The sequence below is a fragment of the Ipomoea nil genome, unplaced genomic scaffold (genome assembly GCF_001879475.1).
Source record: "Ipomoea nil cultivar Tokyo-kokei standard unplaced genomic scaffold, Asagao_1.1 scaffold2846, whole genome shotgun sequence".
In the NCBI taxonomy this organism is placed as follows: Eukaryota; Viridiplantae; Streptophyta; class Magnoliopsida; order Solanales; family Convolvulaceae; genus Ipomoea; species Ipomoea nil.
In genome coordinates, this window is record NW_017619274.1 from 357,911 (window position 1) to 374,312 (window position 16,402).

Consider the following 16,402-nt stretch of genomic DNA (forward strand, 5'->3'; position numbering starts at 1 on the left):
AAAAAAAAAAGACAAAGATTCGTGAGACGGTCTCACACAAATTTAGCAAATTATGTGTGGACCACAGTCCATACAGTGTTATGTGAACCATAACAAAAAGTACATTTTTAATATACTAAATGTACATTATTTTTGTACTGAATGTACATTATACAATATACTGTACACTCAGTACAAAAATAATGTACATTATTTTTGTACTAAATGTACCTTATTTTACAGTATACAAAATATGATCCACACAATAATAATTGTACAAATTCTTGCCTTAGATATTTAATTCACGCTCCCAACACAAGGTGAAAAGTGAAAACGGAGAGGGCCCTCCTTTGCTCCAATCCTACCCTCAAAAGTATCCCATTAAATTATACACGAAAATTACACCATCACTATTATAAAAACGAGTTACATTAATTTTCTTTTCACTTTCTAATGCAACTCTAATTCATTTCCTTGTAGCTGCAAATGTTACGTTTAGCGTCAATGAATAGATTGAGAAAAGTTGTGTAGGAATTGAGCACTGTAGTGCTACACTAACTTGAGGAGCAATGATCTGATTTTCATTTTCGATAGTGTAGTCCTCTGTATTTAATTTAAAAATAAAAATGAAGAAAACCAGACCACAAGCCTTGAGCACTGTTTGTTGTCTATATAATTATAAATGAGCATATCACCACAAAATTCCCCAACACCAAGGAAAGAAATTTCGAGTCTCAGTAGTTAATATAATTTGCATAACATGCATGGGTGGGTAATTTCCAAATCCAAATCACTCTTCTCTCTCTAGTCTCTAGTCTCTAGTAAAATCATATTCTATCTCTGCCTCTTCATCACATGTACCCAGAACTGATGAAAGTTAGTTCAGCAAAACATATTTGGAAGTGGGCGTACAGCCATGAATGCATCTACCATCTGCACACAACCACACAATATAATCCTTCGTTAATAACCAAAGACTTGCAGCAATCAGGCTCAGGAAAAAACACTGAGGGGTCAGCTATAGGCTTATAGCTAGCAGTTAAAGTAGTTCTAAAATTTAATTACAACACCCACCCACCAGCCTCACTATTTCTTTGAACACATTTTCTGTTGAAACAATTATAAGCCACCCGGTAAAAATGAAAAAATCAACCAGTTAGTTACCTCATCAGTAACTGCTGCCCTCGCTTGCCTATGTCTTTCAACAACCTCTGTTATAACTTCAATAAGCCTCTTCTTGACTTCACCTGTCAGCATACGCCCAGCCCCATATTCCTGAAATTTGGAATTATATAGGCAGCATTATCAGGAAAACAAATTAAACCAACCAGAGTTATCTCACATCTAAACAAGGACTGCTAAGATAAGAAAATACATTCAGTTTCGCCATTGCATTTTCAATTTTTTTTCCAAAGACAAATATAGGCATCGCACCTTTCTAATGTGCTCCAGTTCTGCATCATCATCCAGGAAAAATCCCAGGTATTTGATTGGTATATCAACCTAAACAAAGTCCCCAGTTTCAAGAAAAAAAGAGTACCCAGAGGAAGGCACGAGGTGAGAGAAAACACAAAGCATTTAATTATTTAAAAAAAAAAAAAAAAGCCATGGCAAGAACAAAATATGTGCAGCCACTTCAAGTAAAAGTTTGAGCACAAGTGAGAGAATACAAAGGTCAAAATGAAAATCTCATCAGCCATTGCAAGAACCAACAAATATACATCCCAAAATAATAAAGTTTCCACAGAACTTATGAATGCTAAACAGGCAAAAGACATTTAAAAAAAAAAAAAACATATCTACGATTATGAGATAATGATACAATATAAAAGAAATCATCTTTTGCAGTAAAAAAAAAAAAATCCAATATGGTCACAAGTTATTTTACAAAACATTTAGTCATATTGGACAAAAAAGAATTTACCTCAAGGTTAGCTCCGTATTTCCTGTGCAATTCTATAGAATCTTGCCCACCAGAAAATGCATATCTGTTTATCTGTGCATAATTAAAAATGAGAAAGTAACAGATAAAACTGGTTATTCTCAGTAGCATTAATCTATTTGCTACAAGAAATTTGATAGTCAGAAGGAAACAATTTTTATGTTCTTATCTACTTTCAAGTTGCCTCACTTTTGGTATTCTAGATCCCTAGTAATTATGGTGGTCATGTCAATATCTCATAGGAGGCCATACAACAAGGAGAGTCTTGAAGTGAAAGCACATGAATGATCCACTTTGTTGTCTGCTCAGAAAGTAATGGGAGACAATGGAGCACGTGTTCTTTACCACCCTTTCTTTATATGATACACACTCCTAGAAATGTGTAAATAACGCTGCAGCTCCATGGTCAAGAGATGCAATGATTTGGAAGCGAGAGTGCATAAATTCTTTTAGTTACCATTGTTGATCATATATGGCAGGAAATGGATAGTGGATGGCATTTGAATGCTGTTAGAGGACTCACAAGCATTTTGGTTATTTATTTAGGGAAACAGGGTTCTGTTTTTTCATAGATCAGGATTTGTTTCATTAATTTTGACAGTGTACACTCTTCTAGCTTCATAGGCAAGAATGCAGGATATACCCTCTAACTTGACATCTTGACCTTATAGCTACAGAGTATATCTTAAATAAATTGCACAGTTATTTAAAGGTCATGAACATAAGAAAATAAATTAAGAAACTTAAACCCCAGGGTTATTTAATGTTTGCAACATACATTAAAGTCACAAATAAAACCCAGAATATAAGAGTTGGCTTAATATTATAGCTGATATTGCGTGTAATCTATATGGAAAAGGAAGCAAAAGTAGAAATTTTTTGTTTTGGTAAACTCAATAGTATTCATCTTAATCCAAAACAAAAAAATAGTAGTTTACATAAGTACACGACAAATACATTTGCGTGCATATGGATTTTTGTTGCTAAGTGCTTCTTGGAAGATTTTATATATGAATTAATTCCACTTTTACTCTTAAATATAGTGGCATTTCCACTCTTTCCCATTGACTTAAAATTGGACAAGAATATTACTCCCATCTTTCTCAAAATGGACAAGCTCTTCCATTAAAAAAAAACTGTTAAAACTATACATAAAACTATGAATGCCAGCTGTACTACTTTCTCTATGAACTATGGAGAAGAAACAAGAACCATTTTCATTATGAATTCTGAAGAAATACGAGCTCAGAAGGTATGCAATTGTGAATAGTCTCTATCTCTGAATTTCTTGTTTCTTATTCGTTTTATGACAAGTACATATATAGAGTGGTTAGGGATGTTCCTGATGATGAGCTGATCACAAGACAATGAACAGCAGTAAATGTAAAACTGACCCTGAAATTGCATATATTTGCATTTTTGTCTGTTTAACTGAGAATCTAAATCCAAACTTTTTAAAGCGGAAAAGCGCACTAAAGCGACAAGGCCGGGCTTTGCTTTAAAGCGAAAGCGCAAAGCGAAGCGTCACTTTTTCACAAAAAGCGACGCTTTAAATATATATAAATTATACATATATATAGTCAAAAACTTCAAATATTTATGCAAAATAACATCCAAAATAACTCCTAAAATGATAAATACTCAACTAATTAACTGTAAATTGTAATTTTCAAAATTTATTAACTTATATTAACTCTTAATCTTATTAGATATCATCATTTATTCATTTAATAAAAATAAACTATTAAATGTGCTAAGATAAAAGTCTAAAACACAATAACACTATGACACTAACACTCTACTGTCTACATTCCTAAGTCCTAATAGGCTACTGCCTACTGCCTAACTCACATAAATCAAGGCTTCAACTCACATATAAATAATATAACATATGTATCTTCCATCTTTACGGAAGAGAAAAAAAAAAAAAAAAACTAAACAGCGATACCAGTCACCACTCAGCAGTGTGAACGGCGAGGAGGCGAGGAGGACAGAGGACTCGCGAAGGCGGCGGTCGGCAAGGGCGGTGGTCGGCGAGAGGTGGAGAGCAGCTTAGAGCCTTAGAGAGGGGTTGAGCCGTAGAGGAAAGAAGCGGCAAGGGTTTTTTTTTCTCTGCGAATCTTCTCCTCCAGTCGCAGTCGCGACTCGCGATATTAGCTTAGGTTTTTTTTTTTTTTTAAAAACTGACCGTTGACTTGCGCTTTTCGTGACAAAGCAACGCCTTTGTGCGCTTCACCGCTTCACCACTTCCGCCGAACAGCGCAAAAGGTGCGCGCTTAGTCACGAACCTGCGCCTCACCAAGGCGAAGCGATTTCGGATCGCTCGCGTCGCTTTTGCGCTTTAAGTGCAAAAGCGCTCGCTTTTCATAAGTTTGTCTAAATCAGGACTAATGTTTTACAACTCAGAGAGTCAGAGAAGTAAAGGGATTTTTCCAGTCCATTTTTTAAGTCGAGGGAAATTGGGAAAACAATGGAAACGTTATAATACTCGAAAGACTAAAAGTGGAATTAGTTCTTTTTCATAGATTTAAATTTGTGAATATATAGCTGATTAGCTGTAAAATAAACTGGCAGGAAAGCTTAAATTAAAACTAACCTTATTTTTAATGTCTTTTGCAGAATCTGTCACATATATTGCAGAATTTGGATCACTAGCAGACATTTTTCCCGTCTCACCCTACAAGATCAAATTCCAGAAGACAAATATTCAATTCTTTAATGAATAACAGAATTAACTTGTATAAATAGATCCATAAACAGAACAAATGTTAACATCTTTGAAGTTTGAACATAACTAATTTGAAAGCAGAAAATCAGTTGTTAAGGACTATAATATTAACAACACTATTTAAAAATCAATGGAAAGCACTCTCCACTGTTTGGGTGGTTGAAAATATTAGGGTGCCTTTAGTAACTAGAAAAACTTTCCAACTTAAAAAAGGAATTTGGAAAACACTTTATTGTCTTCCAAATTTTCCAAATACCAAAACATACTGCATACATAACTTTGTCTATAATTATTGCTACCTACAAATTTTCACCTCATCTATCTACCAATCTACCCATAGCCTGACCTACCAACCAACCCACCCACCATTATTTAAGTATCCACCCACCACCACTACCTCCATTACAATTAGGGAAAATTGTAAAAAAATGCCCCTCTATAATATGTCAATTATCAATGTCACCCCTGAATTATGAGTGCTGTAAATGTTGCCCCTCAATTATCAAAATGGTGCACATATAGCCCCTCCCGTAATGGACATGTGGTTCCCCACCGATGTCCATCGCTGGTACTTCAAATCGAGGGATGGAAAAAATAACTAAATTACATATTTACTCCGACTTAACGGTGTCATACACTAACGGGGAGCCACATGTCCATTACGGGAGGGGTTATATGTGCACCGTTTTGATAATTGAGGGGCAACATTTACACCACTCATAATTCAAGGGTGACATTGATAATTGGCATATTATAGAGGGGCATTTTTTACAATTTTCCCTTACAATTATTACTTCCTTCTACCACTACTACTTGCCTATTTACCCTTGCTAGCCTACTACCTATATACTTCATCTCTAGCTACTTGCACCCCACCACCACCTACTAACCTACTCATCACTACACCTACATTTATTACCATCATCGCTTACTTTACTAACCACTATTTATCTACCCTAACCCCTAAGATATACCCCCTACCCACCCAGGCACCCACTCAATATTATTTTTACAACTAACATTTTTATTGTTATACATATGAAGAAAATAATTGAATTTTAAATAACTTCTAATTGAAAAATAGTTTTCCAATGGAAAATGAAAATCAGTGAACTTGACAAATGAAAAACAAAAAACTGTAACTAAACATTGAATGAGAAAATGGGGGAGAAAATACTCCCTCCATTCCTATCAACAATTTTCCCTTCCAAAATGGGGAGAAAAGGAGGGTAAAATTGTCCATTTGTATCTCAACACTAGAAACATTGAATCAAGCTCATCTCACTCTCAATGCACGCATCACCTTTGTTTCTCACTCTCTCTTTCCCTTTCCACCCATTCTCTTCCCATCAGCCAAACACAAATTTTATTCTCCATTCAACTTTCCCTGCTACTCTCTCCCATTTTCTGTCCTCCCACTTTCAACCCATCCAAAAACAGAAAAAGGGCAGAGAAGGAAGATTGTCTAGTGTAGTCAGCAACTTTTTAAACAAGTAGGAAGGCAATACCTGTAGAGCAGGAAAGAACGATGATTCAATTAAAGCAGGCTTATGATAGCCTATTCGAGGAGCAACGTCTCGTGTCATTCGGAAATAAGGATCCTGAAAAATTATTAAATCAGCTTTAGCTTTTCAGAAAGATACAAGATCAACCACAATAAAAGAAAATGAAAATGAAACACAGGAATGAAAACAAAGAAATAAAACTATAAGGAGTTATAATTGTTAAAAACAGTAAAGGGAAGAGGTAGAAATGATATTTTATTTCATGTTTCATATATTTGGTTCTCCATATTACAACCATATATATAGGCATAAAGAAAGCTTTTGAAAGGCATAATAAATGCTAAAAACTACTCCTCTCAAGGCTACAACTTCCTAGAGTAGAGTAAATATGGCTGCCTATTTCCAACAATAATTTTCACAGTAAATCATTAGTGATGCTAGAAAACTCTGACCCATGACTATAAGACAACATCAGTTATAATTCTCTACATCTATATTCAGTAACGAATAATGATAGAGAACTTTGACCCTTATAGAGATCAAGGCTAATCAAGGTGCAGTTCAATTTTGACTTTATTTGTTTTTGGTATATCTAAGTGGGAGGGGGATTGAAGTCATTGAACCTAAAATCTCATGCACAGATTCTCAAGCCAACACCACTGGAGTAAAAGGTCCTCGAAAAACCATCATTTAAGTTATTAATAAATGATGATAACTGTTATATATATCCTATATATACCAAATAATAGAACATATTCAAAGTAAAATATATGCAGTAAAATAAATAAATAGTATTGATTAAGCCCAAAACACTTTTATGCATACTTAATTCATATCTAATTAGGCACACTTTTACAGTCCATAAATCACGTACAATGTTTAAATGTTTTGTGCATACTTTGTCTTTTTATTCCAAAAGTACCCCTGTAAATATAACACTTCATTCAAATCCAAATTTCATTCCACCTCCCTTCCATACGCAACCTCACCATCTCTTCATCTGAAGCAAGTCATCTTTAGCCAACATCTACCGACAACCTCAACATGTTTCTCAAGTGTAGAGGCCTCACAATTTCTCAGTGATTTGGGCCAAAACCATTTTCTGCAATTTTTTATTTTTAAAGTCATCATTTTATCCCTTCCATATATCTATGCTCATGTTTGAATATCTTTGCTCCTATTGTTGATTGCACTATTTTGCTAATTGTTATGCAAACGAAACCAGTTTGCATCTCTTGCACCTAGTCTCTAGCAGTTATATTGGCCTTACCCATCTAGTGGTATTCTTATCATTTGACTGATTTTGCATTTGTTTTGAGCCATTTTTGCTCAGGTAATCATGGTAAATTTGTTCAAGTAATACTAACTGAACAAAAGGTTACACAAAGCTTTTCCATGAAAAACACTTTACTTTTTTTTTTTACACAAATTGAAGAGGCCATGAATGCGACCACATTTTGTATGAAGTATAATATTTGAATCCTAACATGTTTGAATTTCCACTTTTCAGGAAACAGAACTTGCCAAAAGCCTCCACAAACCCACAAACCCCCAAACCCCAAGGCCATACACCCATACCCACTCATGGCAGGGTGATAAAGAGAAACAACTTTAAACCACAACAAGCAAGTCTTGAATTCACATTATGTTTTAACCTCAGCTTATAGGGAACCCAATGAGTAGTACATCATAACTGTTTGCTAGGTAAGAAAAAAGGAGGATATCATTGACAGTTAAGTAGTTATGCATAGAATTTCAGGATAACAATGATATAGAAACCACTATTTGCATTACCATCTTTCTAGATGATTGTTATCCCCAGTGTGGGAGGTAGGTTACATTTCTAAATTACTAATTAATCAAGCAGTTCAAGTATTTGTACTAGAAGGCAAATGATACTGGCTGCACAAAGGGAGAGTGGAATACTTGTATAGTTATTAGCTATCATCAAATTGTCAATACTTCTACTTGTCAAAGCATGAGGATATTTCCAGAAAATGACAAACCATGGGAATGCAAATACTACAAGTTTAATTTCTTCACATATGCAGATTGATAAAGTTATATAGTATCAGATTATTCACAAATCTGCAGCAGGAAGAAACTGAAGCGTGAGCTGAAAGCATTGAAGCAAGAATGAACCTGGTCAATTGCACACGGAATCAGACAGCGAAGATTATCTTTCCCTGAAAAGAGATGTGGAAATGAACTTGGAAATGATGGAACAGCCTGTAATTATGCAAAATTAGAGTCTTTCTGCACATTAAATTAGGCGCAAACTAATTCTATTTAAAAAATCCAGGAAAGATAGACACTGATGTTACAGACAAAATTTTATATCTACTCCACTTATATATGAATGATTTATCAAAAGGAATATATATATATATATATATATATATATATATATATATATATATATATATATATATATATCAACAAAAGAGAAATGGAAAAAAAAATTAATCACTTTCAACAGAATCAAGCTTTGAAAAGCCTATCAGAACTCATCTGCAACAAAAAGTGAATGACAAAACAAATGAAAGGTATACTGCATGGTTAAAAAACTCAGATCAGTGACTACACTTTCCCTTCCCCTGTTGTATCAAAGAAAGGGGGGAAGAAAAGAAAGCAACTGAAAAGAGCTTTTTCAGATGCTGATTGGCAAGTAAACACACTGAGAAAAAAGCCTTCAACACATGCTAAAGTGTTCTACCCTCATTTTATGCACCAAGTAAAATGCGGGAAAATGCACCAAGTATGACAGATGGTGATAACTTATCTTAAGGCCTTTTCTTCAATGAAAGTTTTCTAGATGAGCAAAACAGAAAGCACAAACTGTAGCAGGCCTGGACACACTTTTTCAATCGATTCCAACAATGATTAGAAAACAATAGATAATTCCATTTCCCTTCTTCCTTTTATGGGTTTAGGAGGGATCAGGGTGAGGAGTGAATGCAGAGATATGCATAGAAAATAAAATTAAAATGAAAAAAAATACAAGTCATGTTCTTTCCCTAATGGAAAATAACAATGAAATAATTTCCAAAAAAGCAATAGTTTGAGATGATATCTACCTGAACTGGTGGGAAACTGACTTTTCCAATATGGTCTTCACCACTGAAACCAAAAATGCCAACAACCTGCAACAGCAATAAAACCTCATAGTAAGTTTAACATTTCCACAAAGGAGATAGGAAACTGGGAGTAATAATCCGCAGATGTTTGTGATGTAGTCACAGAACTTTGCAAGGTGTCAAACTCTTTGCAAATTTAGTTTATTCACCTTATTATAAGTGACACACTTAGCAACCCTCACCATGTTCTTGTAAAAAGCACTGCACCCACGAAGAATTCTTGTTAGAAGCAAATTTAACCATATCAGAAAACAAATGTATTTTACCATTCCCACTCATAGTATGCACATTGCCTCAAATTATATGCATTAAGCATAGACAACTAAACTCCACATTTCACTATTGGAAACCCCCAAATTATAGTTCTTTGGTAGGTCATAGCAATGTACTTTTTGAATATGAAGAAAGGAAATTGCAGTTTGAGAAGAAGACAGAAGTAAATCAAATGTAAACTTACACAAAAAGCAAGCAACCCTCATAGCCATACAAAGCATGCATATGAATACCAATGAAGTCAAAAGAAAACAGCATATTAATAACCACTGCCTAAGTTGAGAAAATAATGTCAGTTATATTACTTGCCCTCCGACATAATCGAAATCAGAGAAGATAAACGTCCTAGAAATGTCAAAACCACAGGCGATGATGTCCTTGGCATTCTCCCGGGCCAGCCTTTGGCTCTCCTCTACCGTCAGATTCTTCCACATACACTTCTCGTCATCGGTCAACTGAATTACAAGTGGCACCTTAAACGCATCCTGCAAGTACCTTTACAGCCCAAATTTAAGCAAACGAAAATGAAAAACCATTTGCATTTATATACAATAACAAGATAGATAATCTTATTACAAAAATTATGTACTTGGTGAACATGAATGGAATGAGATGACCCATATGCAAGGCTTCCGAAGAAGGTCCACGGCCAGTATACAAGTAGAACTTATCCCCCCTTTCATAAGCATCCAGAATCTCACTGAAGTCGCGATGAGCGAAGAAGACGCCGCGGCGGAGGAAAACGTGGGGCTGGCGGCCGGTGAGTCGCTCCACGCGGTCAACGAGGGACTTGTCCAGCCGCTGGCAGCCGAACTTGTCAATCAACTTGTCGTAGTCGATTTTGCCACCGTCCTTGGCTGATACTTCCCATGGGTTCACTACCTGTTCTTCTTCTTCTTGCTCTTTCTTTGAATCGTCCTGTGAGACACTCTCCTTCTCCATTACTGTCTGTCGTTGAGTGTTATCGCCGATTCAGCTCTGCAGCTCTGCCGGTGAGGTGACTGGCAGTATAATTAGGGGTGAGCAAACGGTCGGACCGAATAACCGACATAGGTTTTTGACCTCAGTAAGTGACCAAAGGTAAATATATAACCGACCAAAAAACCGACCATACACAAAACATTCAAATAAACTCAACAATTAATACAGATTCATATGCTGTCATATCAGTGAGTGCGTACCCACATAGAAAATTCACTTCTTTACTGAATAGATTCTCCACTGCATTATACATGACTATGATCCATCACAAAGCTTTTATATCTTCACTTCTATAGTTCCAGAGAAAAATGTCACAATTTAACATAAATAACTAAAAAAGATATATCTTTTGGTATTAAAGCTCACTCTTTTCCCTCTATTCACTAAAGAAATTTCTATTAAAGAAAAGTTTACATTGTTCGGAAGAAATTGAAAAGTAAAAAATTTTGCCTCGCTCTTTCCTATCTGCCATGAACCACACAGAGAGAAGAGAAACTGGGTTTCGATCAGTCATATTAACAGTAAAAAAACACTAATTAAATAATTATATTACTTGAGACCATGAGAGGACTGACCGGCTGAGGAAGTGAGGAGCGATGCAGCCAAGCAGAAGCCGAAGGGAGTAACCGCAGAGGCGCAGACCGCCTGACTGAGTGACCGGAGTGTCGGCTGTGTCGCACTGTCGCCGAGGATGGGAGAAGATGAGTGGAAATCGTGGTCTACTGGTCTCGTCAGTCGTCACTCTCGTGGAGAAGACGAGATTCCAGACCGAATGGTTGAATGAACGAACAGACGATTAGGCATTTAGGGATTTTAGGCAATTAGGATTTAGGAATTTAGCGCAAATTATGCTGGGTGCACACGATTACAAAAACGACGTCATTTTGACTAAAAATATGCGTCTCATAAAAAAAAAAAAAACAAATTAATTTCTGGCAATATTATTTTTTTTGTGCATAATTTGAATTATATATCCACAAATTTATAACTATAACTATATATCCATAGTGAATGAATAACACAAAATCCAAAATGAATGAACTAAATATTCATAATGAATGAATTAAATATCCAGAATGAATGAACTAAATATCCACAATGAATAAACAACATAATGCTGTTGAGAGGAATCGAAACTGAATTATTTTTTTTAATAGAACGCGCGTTTTTAATCAAAACGACATCGTTTTGCAACCGTGTGCACCATGCATGGTGCACACAGTTGTACAACATAACTATTGGGAATTTAGGATTAAGCGATATAGGCTGAGTGGCATCTGGGCCTTGGACAGTGGACTCATTTGACTAGGCTACTGGCAGTATATAAGTCTAATTTATATATAATTTATATATATATATATATATATATATATATATATATATATATATATATAATGCATGGTGCACACAGTTGTACAACATAACTATTGGGAATTTAGGATTAAGTGATATAGGCTGAGTGGCATCTGGGCCTTGGATAGTGGACTCATGACTAGGCTACTGGCAGTATATAAGTCTAATTTATATATAATTTATAATATATATATATATATATATATATATATAATATTATATATCGGTTACCGGCCGACCGATAACCGAACCCCAATAACTGTCAAATAACTGAAAGATCGAAAAATTAAATTTTTTTAAAGATTAATAACCGTAACCGACCGATAATCGATTTTTTCGATCAGTTCGGTTATCGGTTAACGATTATCGATCGGTTAACCGATATTTTGCTCACCCCTAACTTCCTAAGTATAATTAGAACTGCCGGCGGCGCTTCGCGAATTTAGAGACGCCAGCGGCGGGATTGGGGATAATAAAGTCTTTTTACAATTTACTACCCATAGTTTGTGTAATTTCGCTGATTCTCTCGTAACTGTGTGTAAATACCATACTAGCAGAGTGAAAGCATTGATTCTTTGTACTTCAGTTGAAATGATAATTTCAATGGAAGCATGATTCTTTGTACTTAAGATAAAGTATGTCCTCATTTTTTTGAGAAAAAAAGCAATGATATATATATATATATATATATATATATATATATATATATATATATTAAGATTAAGATTCGAGTTAAGAGCATGAACAATAAAAGGAAAATGAACAAAAAAAAAAAAAGGAGTCAATACGATCAGGCTTGAGCAGGGGGCGTTCCTGTAAGGCTGTAATACCCACTTTCTTATAAATGCAATTATACTTATGTTTTATTAAGTGAAGTCAACAAGTCAAAGCTTCTTATTTTGATATTGGATAAAATTATCAAATTACCCTTCTTTACCCTTAAAGGTTAAGGAACCACTTTAGTCTTGGATAAGCATCTTATTTAAAAGAAGACCAGGATAGCTAATTAGAGAGAGATAGGGGAAGGAAAAACTTTAGAAGCTTTGATCTCCATCTTTTTCAAGCTTAGGATCTCTAAGATATTGGAGTATTCTAGGTGAGTTTAACCTCTATATTTTACTTTTTATGAGTTGGGTTTATCATTGGAGCCCTGATGTTTGAAAATATTAGGAATTTTGACAAAGAGTATTTGGGCGAGCTAAATAGCTAAGATTTGGATGTTTTAGGTAAGTGTTTATGTCTCTCAAAACTATTTTTGCCCTATACTATAAATTAAACATGTGTTTTGTGAAGTTTTGAGCTGTGTTTGGAAATGTTGCTGTGTATTCTGGACTGGAATTATCACCAGGTGCGAGGGGACCTCATGTTTAATAACTTAAGTTCTTTACAATTAAGCTATTTCATCTCTTTTGAAACTATTTTACGATTTTTGAAGAGTTATGTACTAAGAAAATTGTCATTTTGGGAAGGGTTTATATTATACCTTGCAGATTTCTTAGTTTGATAAACTTATTATCAATAATTGGAAATATTATGTATCTTGAGAAAATATGTGACTTGAAAAACTTTGTACAATAAATTATGTACTTGTTATGTGATTTTTTTTAAGGAAATGATTTTTGCTACATCGGGCTATTTGTTTATAAGAACTATTTTGAATGTTTAGTCAAACTCATGAGGCAACCTATATTTTGTTGTTTGTTTTGTTCGGTTTGGAACGTTCCTAATTGCTCATTCTGAATCGTCGAGCTTGACTCATTCTGAATTGTCGAGTCTTTTGAATTATTATTTATTGGAACGTTCCATCCGGCTCATTCTGAATCGTCGAGCCTGACTCATTCTGAATCGTCGAGTCTTTTTGGACTATTATACCGATAATGGCATGTGCCACATGTAACACCCTGTGTTACGGCATTTAATTCCCGATTAATTATTTAATTAATTCTGTTAATAATAATTAAAAAAGATTTAATTTGGTTAGGATTCCCTTTAATTAATTAATGTGGTCCATCATGGATCATGGACCCTTGCCTAACTAGAGTCTTAAGCCTATTAGGAATAAAGAGAGTAAACCGATTTTACACTATTTAGTCTTTAGTTTTTTTTTTTTTTTTTTTTTTTCTATCTAGCGTAAAAGTCTAGGGTTTGGCTTCTTCCTGGTTTTCTCGCTAGGGTTTCCGTGATTCAGCAGCTTTTTCCGGCGTAATTCACTGGTCTCTCTTCTCTTGGTATGGCGGCATCGACGGACGGCAGCGATGTTGTAGGGTTGACAGCGAGGTGGGCGGACCTCGCCTTGGAGAAGGAGGAAGAACGGCCCTTCGACCCGACGGCCGAAGAAGGTTCCGATGAACAGGTTGAGGCCGAGTGCTCATGGGGCGTTGTGGGACGTTTTTTGACAACCAAACTGATAAAGTTGGAGTATATGCGACAAGTCCTGGCATCGGTATGACAACCAGTACGTGGTGTTCAGGTTTCGGAACTACAACCTAATTTATTTTTGTTCGTGTTCTATCATATCACGGATGTCCAGTATGTTTTGGAGGAGGGGCCATGGTCGTTTGAGAACCATACGCTAGTATGCAGGCAAGTTCCGGATGGTGTGCTCCCGTTTGATGTGCCGCTAGATTCGGTCGACATATGGGTTCATGTGCATGATCTTTCTACGGGTTATACATCTCAACCAATTTTAGAACAGATTGGGGGTTTCCTTGGAAAGTTTATTAGGGTTGATGACAGATTCGCGGGGGCACCGTGGCTATCATTCTATCGTATTCGAGTGGCAATACCAGTTGCAAGGCCTATTAAGCGAAGAATGAATCTCTTGAAAAGAGACAAGACAACGTGTTGGGTGAATTTCAAGTATGAGCGGCTTCATACATTCTGTTTCTACTGTGGCATGCTCGGTCACTCTTATAAGTTCTGCTTAAAAGCTAGGAATGCGGCTTTACTTGTTGCGCAATTCCCATATACTGCTGCGATACGTGTCGGTGGAAACCGTGGTCCTAGGAAGGTGGGGGCGCCGTGGTTGATCCCGGTAGGGGGGAAGCCGAAAGACTTGGACAGTGGGATGGTTCGGGGGGAGCATGGTGGACTGCCTGAACCGATGATGATGATGCCGGGGGAGGATGGAACGGGGGTGGCGGCAGTAGCAAAACGCCGGCGGGAGAGTTCTAATGTGGGCGGACGGTTGTCGCAGGATAGAATGGGAGGCTATGGTTGATGGGTCAAAAAACTTGCATATGGCGGGATCTGGTTGCCAGACCCGCCCGACGCAATGAGTACTCTGAGTTGGAACTGTCGTGGCTTAGGTAATCCACGGACAGTTCGAGAAGTCTTGGACATGGCGTCCCGTAAGAAACCCGATTTTATTTTTCTAATGGAAACCAAAGTGGAACAGATACATGCTGAGCGTATCCGTGTCAAGCTTGGCTTTGATGGTCTGTTTTATGTTGATCGTGTAGGTATGGGTGGTGGTGTGGCTTTATTATGGAGAAAAAATAATACGGCGGGACTTTTAAGTTACTCAAAGAATCATATTGATATTCAGGTTAGCATGGATGGTTTTGCAGATTGGTGAATGACGTGTTTTTACGGCTTCCCCCAGCGTGACAGAAGAACTGAGTCGTGGGACCTCATTAAGTCACTAGCACCGCGATCCCACCTTCCGTGGGTAATGGTGGGTGATTTTAATGATCTCCTCTATCAACATGAAAAAAGGGGGGGGGGGGGGGGAGGGAATCCGCATCCAAATAGCCTCCTTCGCGATTTTGGGGATACTATTCAAGATTGTGGTTTATCTCAGATGCATTTGGAGGGGTACCGGTTTACATGGGAAAAGAGCCCATGTACGGCAGACTGGATTGAGGAAACGCTGGACAAAGTTTTAGCCACGGAACAGTGGCGTAATATAGTTCCACAAGCACGAGTATCAAATCTTTTGACCCGAAAGTCGGATCATTCGGCTTTGTTCTTAGATATACGCGGTTATACCCAGAGGAGGAATGGGAGGAGAGATTTCCGTTTTGAGATGGCCTGACTGCATGATGAGGGGTGCAAGGAGGTGGTGGAGAGATCGTGGGATGAAGGAAGGGGTATGGATCTTCAGGATTGTATTGGCTACTGCAGTGGCCGTCTAGCCCAGTGGGGGGAGACCGCTTTCATAAATTTGGGGAACAAATGATGAATTTAAAGAAAGAGCAATTGCGATTGAGAGGGTGTTCTGATCCGACCTCCCTCGCTGAATACCAAAGCCTGGAAGAACACCTGGGCCGCCTTGAAACCCAGGAAGATGCATACTGGAAACAAAAGGCCAAGCAACACTGGCTCAAAGATGCAGACGCTAACACGAAGTTTTTCCACATGTATGCCTCTCACCGTAAGAAAAAAAATTCATTATCTAGATTAATGAATAGTGCTGGGGATTGGGTGGAGGGAAGTGCCATGACAGCGATTATTCTCAACTATTTTAATATGATATTCCAATCTAACATGCCGGAGGATGGGG

At 36.8% G+C, this 16,402-nt stretch overlaps 1 protein-coding gene across 6 annotated transcripts; it reads right to left on the reverse strand.

Moving 5' to 3' along the window:
- Window positions 1–595: 595 nt before the first annotated feature.
- LOC109160422 (tryptophan--tRNA ligase, cytoplasmic-like) lies at window positions 596–11,361 on the reverse strand. 6 transcript variants are annotated; one of them, XM_019308720.1, is made up of 14 exons: window positions 11,121–11,361; window positions 10,960–11,010; window positions 10,750–10,835; window positions 10,154–10,542; window positions 9,874–10,059; window positions 9,441–9,492; window positions 9,232–9,297; window positions 8,297–8,383; window positions 6,158–6,250; window positions 4,518–4,598; window positions 1,904–1,975; window positions 1,414–1,482; window positions 1,144–1,254; window positions 596–912 (listed from the first exon to the last, which is right to left on the reverse strand). In XM_019308720.1, the coding sequence occupies exons 4-14, from the start codon at window positions 10,504–10,506 to the stop codon at window positions 862–864; spliced, it is 1,221 nt and encodes a 406-aa protein (XP_019164265.1). In that variant the 5' UTR covers window positions 10,507–10,542; window positions 10,750–10,835; window positions 10,960–11,010; window positions 11,121–11,361; the 3' UTR covers window positions 596–861. The 6 variants fall into 6 exon arrangements, with proteins under 6 accessions (XP_019164265.1, XP_019164262.1, XP_019164263.1 ...); XM_019308717.1 differs by having other exon boundaries at window positions 10,746–10,835; XM_019308718.1 differs by lacking the exon at window positions 10,960–11,010 and having other exon boundaries at window positions 10,746–10,835.
- Between the last annotated feature and the right edge of the window lie 5,041 nt (window positions 11,362–16,402).